The sequence below is a fragment of the Triticum aestivum genome, chromosome 4D (assembly GCF_018294505.1).
Source record: "Triticum aestivum cultivar Chinese Spring chromosome 4D, IWGSC CS RefSeq v2.1, whole genome shotgun sequence".
Lineage (NCBI taxonomy): Eukaryota > Viridiplantae > Streptophyta > Magnoliopsida > Poales > Poaceae > Triticum > Triticum aestivum.
Window position 1 is genome coordinate 196,443,046 of NC_057805.1, and position 11,854 is coordinate 196,454,899.

The 11,854-nt window shown below is 44.0% G+C and overlaps 1 protein-coding gene across 11 annotated transcripts; it reads left to right on the plus strand.

The window, feature by feature from the left end:
* The first annotated feature begins 1,434 nt into the window (after positions 1-1,434).
* Positions 1,435-7,270, plus strand: LOC123097265 (uncharacterized). Of its 11 annotated transcripts, none has more exons than XR_006446956.1 (6): positions 1,435-1,867; positions 2,160-2,360; positions 3,323-3,432; positions 3,532-4,075; positions 4,870-5,403; positions 5,650-6,376. XR_006446956.1 is itself a non-coding variant. In XM_044518971.1 (6 exons), the coding sequence occupies exons 2-6, from the start codon at positions 4,030-4,032 to the stop codon at positions 6,725-6,727; spliced, it is 342 nt and encodes a 113-aa protein (XP_044374906.1). In that variant the 5' UTR covers positions 1,435-3,432; positions 3,532-4,029; the 3' UTR covers positions 6,728-7,270. The 11 variants fall into 11 exon arrangements, 2 of the variants coding, with proteins under 2 accessions (XP_044374906.1, XP_044374907.1); XM_044518971.1 differs by adding an exon at positions 6,658-7,270 and having other exon boundaries at positions 1,435-3,432; positions 4,870-4,983; positions 5,342-5,403; positions 5,650-5,699; XM_044518972.1 differs by having other exon boundaries at positions 1,435-3,432; positions 4,870-4,983; positions 5,342-5,403; positions 5,650-5,699; positions 6,112-6,376.
* Positions 7,271-11,854: the final 4,584 nt, after the last annotated feature.

The following is an 11,854-nucleotide window of genomic DNA, read 5'->3' on the forward strand; positions in this document are numbered from 1 at the left end:
GCATTTTTTGAATCTTTTCCGTAGCAGTTTGTTACTAAGTTGAAATTTTAGCAAGAGTTTTATAGCTGGGGTTGGATTCACATTCGGAGTCGTCTTCACTGGCGAGGTAGTCAGAGTCGGGATTCGGAGTCGGATCGATTATCCTAAGACAGAATCGAGTCATAAGATCGAGTCGTGGAATCGAGGATTCTACTAGTTACTCAAATACGATATTTTGTATGTGCACAAGAAATTTATATGGGTTCTATAGAGTTTTGACACTAAATAAGGAGCAAAGAACGTACACATAAAAGCTAGTTGTATTCCACTTCTGTTTATGGCTAACCTACCATCTATCTCGCATGTATGGAACATATATGAGAGGGAAATATATAGAACATTTAAACCATCAATGCACTAAATTTACTTAGGTTCTTTTTAGAGTGCGTGAATAGTCGATCGCTTGTCTATCTGACCCGCAGTGCTAAACCTTGAAGGGTCTTGCTCTCCTTCTCTGATCAATCTTGAAACATCCTCCTTTTCACCCCAATTCCATCTGTCGACAAGCCTGATCCTAAATTTGAATCTAGGGTTTCTGAGAGCTAGACCAAAGGTGTCAGTGGCCGAGCGTTTGGGCTTGGGAGGGGAATAAAGGTCCATGAGGTATATGAAAAGGGATTTGGATGATGGCATACTATTCTGCTACAACTAAACAAACGGCTTAGATAAATTAGTAGAATCATACATAGTCCGTAGCATAGTCGGGATTGTACAATTTTGGACAGGATTCTATGATTTGGATCGCGACTCAACATGGATTCTACTTGATGCGGATTCATAGTGTGATTTGGATCTACATGCTTCCGTAGGGTCGTGAAGTCGTAGGATTCTAACAGTCGGGTCGGGTTTCTGACTACCTTGTTCACTGGAGGTATATCTCTACTCCTAATGTCTGAGTTGGTGAATAGTCTCCACGGTTTATTTTTGTCTGGTTTTACTTCGTCCCACCTCCCACCACCCCCTCCCACCGGTTTTCCTCTTTTCTCGTCTGGCCGGCAATACCCAACATATTTATGGTAATCAATCACAATTAATCCACGTATGGTAAGGCTATAAACTCAGAAATCTCAAATATGATAATTATAGTAATAAATCAATCCAGGTAAGGTAAGGTCATAACTCAGGAAATTTCTAATATGTTAATTATATGGTAATAAATTTAAATTACCCCAAAGGCTATCAATCCAGGTATGGTAAGGCCATAACTCAGGAAATTTCCAATATGATAATTATATGGTTATAAATTTAAATTACCTCAAAGGCTATCTTATTTATACCCTAATAAAAGGAGGAGTACGTTGTCGTTTGGTCTCGTTAGCCTCCCGCCTAACCGATCTAACCTCCTCCACCCATTTTTCTGTCTTGCGTCGTCATAGCAAAAAAACCGGTGAAAAAGATTAAAAAAACACACACATTGAAACCTATGTCGTATCTCTCTTACCTTTTTTGCTCTCTCTGTCTCTCATGAGATCCAATCGAGGGCTCGAGGCACACAACCCACCGCCGCCGCCGTCGTTTGCTGGTCAGAGCTCCCTCGTTCGCCACCGGTCCGACCTCCTTCGCCGGAGGACGAATCGTCGGCGCTCTTCAACGCCCACCCCGGGGCTCGCCGCCCCACTTGAACACCGTCGGGTTCCGCCGCCGCCGAACTCCGCCATCACCGTGGGCACCGCGCCTGCGGACGAGCTCGCCGGAGCTCACACGCCGCCCGCCACCAATCTAGATGAAGAAGCGGGAGGTGAAGGGAGCACATACGCATCACGAGTCGCAACTGGCATCGTGTTTCTTCCCTTTTCTCCCCTCAAGCAGAGCTGCCGCTGTCAATCCAGTTGAGTCGAATCTCCGCCGCCAGCATCTTCTTTCGCTGCCCATCTTCCCCTCAGCCATCTTGTCTCCCTCCACCTGTTCATCCAGATTGGGGAAAATGTTTTAGGTCGGTCTTATTGCTTGCAGCCTTTCTGGTGCATATTTTGGTTCAGACTTCAGACTTCAACTCAATTCAGACTTGGTTTACTGGCTCTCTTTGTACATGAAATGGCCTAGATTCAATTGGAATGGTTAAAAGTGGAAGAGAAGAGTTCACAGAATTTTCTTGTGTCTGACTCCTCGTTGACCAGCAGCAGAGGTGTGTGTGGAGTCTATCCGGGGGCTGCGAGCCAAGTGCGGGTGATAGTGTACTGCCATGAATCGGCACCGGCAGGCGGGGCCAGCCTCAGTTGGTGATGCTATTAGCGTCCTGCGTATCACGGTGACAGACTAAGGAAAACCACGGTGGATGGCCTCCTATCTTTCGCTTTCCTCCATACTCTTACAGTTCTCTGGTACGTCACCACATCCGTCGCCTGAAATACTTAGTTCTTACTTTGTGAGTTTCGGATATGAATTGAAAGCAAATTCAACATTTGTCTTCTGCACTGTGAGACTATCAGACCATGGTGTTATTATTTATTAGAATTCCTCTCTAGCTAATGTTGCATTTTGTAAAGTTTGTCTTCCTATTTCTTTGTTTTTGTATTGCAATTACGGCCTATTGGCTCTCCGTTCTTTCACTATGAGGAAAAAGTTGAAACTAAAATCCCATGCTCAAACAATTTTCATAGTGTGATGATTTGACATGATCATCCACTGTACTATACTAGGCAATTTTTTGTTGTTTACTTAACTCAGTTCAGACCATTTATGCTTGTTATTACAGAGAACTGTACTTGCTGTTGAATAGAAAATACATACTTTATTCTGGTTTGTCATTTCTATGAAAATCCACCTTCAATCTATAAGAATTTATTTTTACACAATCTCTATAGGAAAAAAAACTGGAATATGAAAGCGACTTTGTGCTTCAACGATATTGAAATCACATTAGATTTTGTCCATTTCTTGAATCAAATTTCACCACATGTTTGAGAGTATTTTTGTTGGTTTTCATAGAGGAAGCGATATACAGAATTCTTTGGAATGATATCACATTACCATAATTTCAGGTCTTTCTCAGCTTGATGTCTTCTGCACTGGAACATAGAAAGTTCGCTGCAACTACGTACACTACATAAACAAACATTCAATTTGGATCTTAAGAGGAACATAAGACGAGTGTGTAAAGATTTGGGGTTTGTAGGAGATCTGGATATTTTACATCCATAATCTTTGTGCAGTACTAGAGAAATCTTGCCGTAATTGTCATGATTCTGATTCTGAACTCTGTTAGCCCCTCTGATAATTGTTAGTGGTACTATTATATTCCCTCACCTGATTCTTGTTGTTACTTTTATTGTTTTTGTGAAAGAGAGGAGTAGCATGTAGCCTAGAGAATGTTTGTGTGGAGCTTTTACAATGCATACGGGTTCAGTGCAATGGTTTTCTGCTTCCTCATCGACAGTGATTATCCGAAACCTGGTACTGTTCCTAACTGTTATCCTCTACTTTTATTTGTTCATGTTGTCTCAACAAACTGACTTGTGCTTATGGCGACTTGTTTATGTGTCCATGGATCAGAGAGGATGGATGATGCAGTGGTCACATCAAGCGCCAAGTGCTCGACGTCTCCGGCCGGGTAGAAGACATCATGGTCAACAACAGCGACAAGACACCTTCATGCAACATTGCATCGATGCACAGCACACTTTGTGTCAGCAATCAAAGATTTGACTATTTTCTGTCAGTTATGGGTTTGCTAGGCTGAACTGTGCATAAATCCGGATGATTTTGAGTTGCAAGTTGTTTTCCTTGTTTTATTGCATTGGTCCTCGTTGTTTTCTATTTCATGCCCATAATGTCTAGGTTAAGTCTGGTCATCTCTTCTTGGCACCCCTTGTATGGCTCCCTTAATATCCATGCCTGTTATTTAAGTCTCATCTGTTTGAACTCTGTATGTTTGTGTTAATTCCTAGATGAACTCACTATGTTTGAAGACTGGACATTGCGTTTTGATCTCCAAAGTTATTGATTTGTCTACTCAAGTGGATCTGATGAAATGAAACCAATCAAAAATCAATGAAGTGGACCAGAAGAAAAAGACGGGGAAAATCGACCATTAGAGGTAAGCTTGGGCAATGAATTTCAAACAAGATAGTGGAACAATATGTGTAGTTACTTTCTGATTTCAGTTGCTTTCGAGTTTCTTTTTTTTTTCTCTTGGAGCATGGTAATTTGCTACAATATGGGAGTCTTGATTTTAATTATTTAAGAACGGAAATCAGTTTCATGTCGGTTTTATCTTCTCGTGATAAACCAGAAGCATCCTTATAATTCCATGAACTGAATTTTTCCTGAGCTCCAGGCTAAATGAATTCACTACAAAATTATGGAAAGTCATCTCAATGTAGCTATATCTTAGCACTCTTATCAGCCAGCGAAGTAGGTGCATCCTTACTTACCATGGAGTTTTCAGATGGTATTTATTTGTAAGTGCATCATCACCAGTAACACAAACCTTTGATATTTGATCCTTACCATGGATTGAAACAAGTTGACATTCATAGCTCATATTTATTACTGCCCATGTGATTCAGATGCAACGGGGCGTCTTGGAGTAATGAAATGTTAGTTCTCCATTCATGTGTTAGCATTTCTGCAACAGATCCTCTATGTATAACCCTCAATAAAAATAGTGTAAAATAACCTTCAATAAAAAGATAACGTTGTTTGTTTTCTAATGCAACTTTTCACATTGACTCCCCAATTATATCTGTTTTTAGATATACCGGTATTTGGTTTCTTGCAAACATCAAAGGTTCATGTTACTGGTTTCTGTGAGAAAATGTTTCTGTCACTGTTGTGCATGCCTATTAGGAGTAGAATATAAGGTAGTGACAAATTCAATTATTTTTGCAGTGTATGATGGCAGCAAGCTTGCGCATTCCTTGGAACCTCCAGTAATAAAAAATAATAATAGATTGACATATCTGAGAAATCTCCACTATCCAGACACCGAACCAGTTGCAGATGGTATTTATAGTACACATGCTATGTTGATAGATGATGTCAAGTTGTAGCCACATGATTTATTCAGGTTGTGGTATTTTTCCATAAGCGCATTAGTGTACAATTTGGAAAGATCAGGTCAGAAATGAAATGCACTTATATATTTCCACGTTCATTATAAATAGGCTTCTGCCCTGTATTTATTGAAGATGCCTGAATTTTGACAATCCTAATGCTGATTTAGTTCTACGTGGACATTGTTTTGGATTTGTGTTGTTAGTATATTAACATTTTTAGCAATACTCTTAAACCCTTCAATTTAGTGCAAATAGACCAAGACTAGAGTTGAATAATCAGCTTTGTTTTATTTTATTTTTTGTAGCCACGAGAAATAAGAAGAAAGTGGATGTTGCATTGCGTAGCACTAAAAAAAAATCAGTTCAGGTTGGTACTACACGTATTCCTTTACCTGAGCAATATTTTATACTGCATATATTCTGTTTTAAAAATCCTATTTTCGTTTTTCATTTTTGGCTGGAAATTGTTTTTGTTTCTTTTAGATGTGGTGCAACATATCTGAAGCTATCTTGTCGAGTATAAGAGTTGTTTGCTTTGTGATACTTAAGTTTGAGTGTATCGGCATGTTTATTACTCGTTAAAAGCTGACTTGGCACCTGTTTACACTTGTAGCATACTGGTGTGCCACAGCTTGATGAATGCACTTACTCTTTTGAGTGGAGGTAAATAGTATCTGTTTTATGTTCTCGTTTAACTTTATACTGTACCATCTCTTCAGTTGTACCTGATCTACTTGTTTCACAAAAGTCTGTACCTATTTTGTTTAAGCTGGTCGCGTCTTACTTTGACTGGATGAGTATAATCTAACCATGGTGCTGTGGATATTAGCTATGTTGAGTTTGGCTTTACAGCATGGCAGTATTCTCACATGGCAGTAGCTAATCAAATGACCCAGTAGTTATATGTTTCCATTTAACCACTAGCTGTAAGAGGTACAAGCACACATTCAGAAAATGTGAGTTGAAAATTTACACGTGCTTTAGCCTTCAGTAAAAAAAACTGCATTATATGTCGTCTTCTTATGTGCAACATGCACTAATATTTTATCAGCCCACACAAAATACAACATTACAGGAAAAATGGTCGCTAAATTCTACGCCAAACATCTAGGCATGCAATTCTTCAGAAATGAAGCATGTTCTTCTGGTGATTTGGCTTCGTCTTGCTTGGAGAAGTGCCACCGTGTGTTCAACATGTAATAGTGAATTATTGTAACACTGTTGATTTTTTTTTAATAGTTTGAATTGCTTACCACTTGTGTCATGTGGTAACACTGTTGAAATTTAATACACAAGGGCTCTATTTTCTGCTAAAAACATAGCCTGACTGGTCTTTTTAATATTGAGTGAGTCTGTCCATGCATTTATAGTTGCTCAACTTCTCATTTCTTCACCTTTAATTTTGTTTCTTTAGTTCTACTTAGCAAAAAATAGCAGAGCAAAATATACCACTAAAGATATCTACAGGAAATTTTCTACAAAATTAGTCAAACACTACCCCTGCCAATACGTAAGATTTGCATCATCATCAACTTCGCCAGGCTGAGTGATAGGAAGGAAAATAATCTGCTAATGCACTGTGAGAAAGGTGGATCGACGGTGTTGGCATTTATGCTTGCAGGTCTTCTTCTGTACCAGAAACATTAGACATTGTGTACAAGCAAGTACCAAAGGAGTTTCTTCAGATGTGAAATATTCAGTATCTACAATAAATGATTTTTTTCATCATGGCGCTCTCCGGCAAGGAGCTCCAGCAGGCAGCGCCGGGCGAACAATGGCCTCGTGGAGGTTGCTAGGGAGGACACACTCGAGTGTGTCGAGTGACGGGTTAAACATCCGGCGCTGGTTGGAGCTTGGTCAAGCTCAGGCCCAAGGTCAAACTACGGGAAAACTAATATTCAGGATATGAAGTTACAGTCTTTGGATGGAGCTTGGTCAAGCTCAGGCCCAAGGTCAAACTACCAGAAAACTAATACTCATGATCTGAAGTTACAGCCTCATCTGGTCGGCCAATGCGGTGGCCTTCATCTTCTGCGATGTCTTCCGCTTCCACCAGAATTCTGCTCGTTTACAAGTAAAATGACTAAGAATCAGTCATTCTAATTTCTATTATGAAAAGACACCTTGTGGACATGTTGGTTACAATACTGAGAGAGGAAAGAAAGGAAGTTGTGTCCCTCTATTCTTGGTGCATAACAATCTAAGAATGTCCCCGGGTCAGGGCTTTTATCTAATGCTACACTACAAGCTACTCAAGGGTACGCTCATGTGACGTTTGAAACTCGCCTATTGGATTAGAGATGCTGGTAGTGGGTGGAGAAGCAAGAGGAAGAAGAAGAACATGAATAATATGAGTGCATAGTTTTTTTCCGAGGGTACGCCAATGGCGTACCTTAGCTTTATAGAAGAGAGAATAATATGTACAAGAGATTACAATTTTTCTAGTTAGGTGTCACAAGCCGACCTTAACCAAGCCTCCACCCTACTCCTACACGCTACTCGACTACTCGGATGCTAGTTGTCCTTCAAACGCTCCTGCCGTGGCCCAAGCCCTCAAGTCGTCGAAGATCATGTCCACCGCATCACCCTCATTCTTAACTTGTCCTGAGCCGAAGACCCTCGCATTTCTCTATTTCCAAAGTGTCCAACAGATTAGCATCACGAACGTGTCAAACCCTTTCCGAGTTTGCTCGTGAATCTGTTTCCTAGCTTCCGTCCACCATTGCACCAACCTAGAGTCATTTGCCGGGCAAAGTTTGATCCTCAAACCCATTCTGGCAAAGCAACGAAACCACACTTGTCGCGTGAACACGCACTGCTGCAAAATGTGGTCCACCGTGTCCTCCTCCTGGTCACATAGGTAGCATCTAGCTGTTTGGTCTTGCAACCCATGTCTCGTCCTTCTATCCGACGTCCACAACCGGTATTGTACTGCCAACCACATGAAGATCTTACACGCCAGTGGAGCCCAACATTTCCAGATGGCTCCGAATGAGTGAAATGTCACTCCTCCCTCACAAAGCATCTTGTATGCGGACGATGCTGTGTAAACTCCTGACTCGTTCCAAGCCCAAATGGGACGGTCCTCCATCTGTTCCTCCAATTGAACCTCCGAGATGATCTCCCAGTCCGATGAACTGGGTCAAACCTTCCGTGCATAGGTTACCCACGACGTCGTTCGTCCACGCATGCATGCCCAGCGCATCACATACCAGTCTCCTGTTGGCCACTTGAGTGCGAACCGTAGCCACTACCAAGGGTGCAACTCTCCGAGAGTTGCACCCTGCAACCACCGGTCTTTCCAAAATAAGATTTTGTCTCCCGAGCCCACCTTCCATTTGACTAGACCCCCAAAGGCTTGGTCTACTTTTTTGTCCGCCGTCAAGTTGAGCCCTTGCCAAGGTTTGGACGCATCCGTCCGTCGGAGCCATTCCCATCTTAATCTTAGGGCCAGACCATGTCTATATAAGTCAATGACGCCCAATCCTCCCATGTGTTTTGGCCTACACACCTTGGCCCAAGACACCACACATTTGCCACCGCTCACTTCCTCCGTCCCGGCCCAAAAAAATGCCCGACAGCCTTTCTCCACTCTTTCTAGCGCCCATTTAGGCGCCTCCGCAATCATGAGATGATGAGTGGCCCGCGCCCTCATGACTTGGTTGACGAGGATAAGTCTCCCAGGTCTAGTCACCAAGCTCCTTTGCCATCCTGGCAAAATATGTAGGGCCGCATCAACAACCGGCTGCCACTCAGATCTTTTAAGCTGTCTTATGCTAAGCTATAGCCCAAGGTATTTGCATGGGAAGGTGGCAATCTTCCATGGAAGGGCCGACTTTACGAGCTCCTCATCCTCCGTCTCTGTCTGGATCATAATTGCCGCGGATTTGGCAAAGTTTACTTTAAGACCAGATGCCACTCCGAAGATGGTGAGAGTTTCCTTAACAAACAGAAGGTCTGGCCAAGTTGGTTTGATGAAGAGCACCACATCATCCGTGTACAACGATAGGCGCTGCATCGGGCTACATCCATTAATGGTGCTCAGAACCCTATCCTCACGTGCCTTGACAACGATAGCCGTAAGAACGTCCATGGAAATAACGAATAGCAAAAGGGAGATCGAGTCCCCTTGCCTCAGACCTTTTGCGTGCATGAACTTGTCTCTTGCACATCCATTTACAATCACTCTTGAGCTGGCAGTGGTAAGCAGTGTTGCTATCCAAGATATCCAGCGCTCCGAGAATCCTTTAGCTCTCAAAACTTCAAACAGGAAGGTCCACGCCAGGGAGTCGAAGGCTTTAGTTATGTCGAGCTTCAGCAATACTCCTTTTGCTTTCCTACGATGCAACGAGCGTGCCATTTGCCTCACCAACAGAAAGTTATCATGTAGGCATCCCCCCTTAATGAAAGCGGACTGGTTCACTTGAACAAGTTCCCCCATACGTGGCATGAGCCTAGCAGTCAGGAGTTTTGATGCAATCTTGGGCATGCTATGCAGGAGACAGATAGGTCGAAAGTCAAAAACTGAACATGCTTCCGGAGACTTCGGCAAGAGAGTGATCAAAGTTTGGTTTAGTCTACCGAATCCCCTTCCATTTCCAAGAAAGAGCTTGGGAATCGCCGCTACCGGATCTCCCTTGATCACCTCCCAAGCTTTCTGAAAAAACAACCCTATGAACCCATCCGGTCCTGGAGCCTTGTCCGAGGGTAGGTCCTTGACAACTGCCCATATCTCCTCTTCCGTGAACACCACATCCTGCTCCGAGAGGTCCAGAGGCTCAATTCACAGTCTCTCCAAATCTAGTGTGAATTCACGAGCCTCATCCTTGCCTAACAGGTCTTTGTAAGCCGTGTAGAAAGCCTCCTCCTTGCCTTTCTGATCAGTGATGATACGCCCATCCATGGTCAAAGAAGGTATATAGTTCTTCATACGCCTCCCATTTGCTACCAAGTGAAACAGTTGCGTGTTTGCATCGCCTTCTTGTAGCCATGTTATTATCGACCTTTGTCTAGCAATGGTCCTCTCTAGGGAAGCCAGCCCCAACACCAGATGTTTAAGCGTTCTTCTAAGCCATCTCTCCTCTACCGTAAGAAGGCGGTTTTCCTGGGCACAGCCAAACCTCATGATGACTATATTTGCAATGGCAATTTGCAGCTTGATATTTCTTATCTCCTTTTGACCCCAAGTGGCGAGTGCTCTAGCCGTGTTTCAAAGCAAGATATCCAGTCGCATGAACGGGTCTGAGATATTTGGGTCGCACTTCCAAGCCTCCTTGACGACATCCAAGAAACCGTCCATTTTGACCCAGAATTTCTCGAAGCGGAACCTCCTCCTCACATGCTCGGCTCATGCAGCGTGAGGTGCAACGGGCAGTGATCCGAGTACTCGGTGGATAAGGCTTGCAGCAAACATTCCGGGTGTTCTAGTTCCCAATCCATGGAGACAAGTGCACGATCAATTTTAGTGAGCGTGGGCGTCTCTCTTTCATTGCTCCATGTGAATCTGCGCCCATGCAAGAACATCTCCTTGAGAGCATTATTGTCCACAAAACGTTTGAACTTCCCCATCATTCTCCGGTCCAAGTTGGCGTTATTCTTGTCTGTCGCATGTAGAATAAGATTGAAGTCGCCAATAACAAGCCAAGGTCCTGGGCTTAGCGATCTATGCTCCGATAACTCATTCAGGAAGTTGATCTTGCTCTCGTCCTCCTGCGGCCCATAGACTACAGTTAACCACCATGGCGTCCCCTCCTTGGGCGAAACGTACTCAGTGACGCAATGAGAATCATTGACAAAATTTGTCAAAAGCACCCTCGTGGTGTCCCAAGCCACGACAATGCCTCCTCTAGTGTCGGAAGCCGGCAGGTAAGTGAAACCATCATAGCTCGGACCCATGCATTGCAAGATTACATAAATGTCCACCACCTCTAATTTAGTTTCTAGAATACAAACAATCGCCGCGCGGGTAGATTCCACAAATCCTCTAAGCGCCTTCCTCTTGGCCGGACTGTTAAGACCTCTTACATTCCAGCATACTAACTCCAAGGCGTTGCTCGTCATCAGGCAATGATGACTCCAACACCACCGGTGCCCTTGCACCTACTGCGCCAGGAGGGGCTCAGCCCTCCTTGTCTCCTCTGCTAGGTTTAGCGGTATTGCTTTCCCAAAGATTGCCGCAATGGCCCTCAACTGCGGCTCCTGTAGCGGTGAGTCGAAGATTGTATGTAGCTGACCTAGCGCATCCTCGAAGACCGCCAGGTCGTCACAGTTAAATCCCAGAGTCTTCAACAGAACCGTTTCGGCTGCCGAGGCCTTCGTCTTCCTCGCTCCCACAGAACAGACCGACCGTGTAGTGCAGCGCGGCGTGAAAGGATCTTGTCCTGATTTGACACCTCTCAGACCCTCCAACTCCTTAAGTAGAGGCGGAGCTAGCTTCTTGAGAAGACCCGCACAAAACACCTTGATATTGCCAAGTGCTGCAATTTCCTTAGCATAAAGATTCCTCTCCTGGTGTTGCGCTTCCTCCGCAATGATATCGCCATGCAAAGGTTCCTGCGTGCATGCAACCCTCGTGGTCATCTCAGCTCCCGCATTCCTAGGCTCCAACTCCTGTAGCGCGGGTTCCATGTCTTGCATGGCGTGACTAGGCACACCTCCCCCTCTACTATCGTGTGCTGTAACAAGTCCCTCATCGGGGCCCACCCATCTGCAGACCGAGCAGGCAGCTGCACCACTAGCGACTCCTGCTGCGTACTCTCCTCCTCGGGTCCCGCGACTTGGGAATCAGATGCGGTTCCCACCGACAGCCTCTCCTTCTG

Coding starts and splice junctions, on each gene's coding strand:
- LOC123097265 (XM_044518971.1), top strand. CDS start 4,030: ATGAAGTGGACCAGAAGAAAAAGACGGGGAAAATCGACCATTAGAG. Junction 5,404..5,649: donor CTAAAAAAAAATCAGTTCAG/GTTGGTACTACA, acceptor TTACACTTGTAG/CATACTGGTGTGCCACAGCT. Junction 5,700..6,657: donor ACTTACTCTTTTGAGTGGAG/GTAAATAGTATC, acceptor TTATGCTTGCAG/GTCTTCTTCTGTACCAGAAA.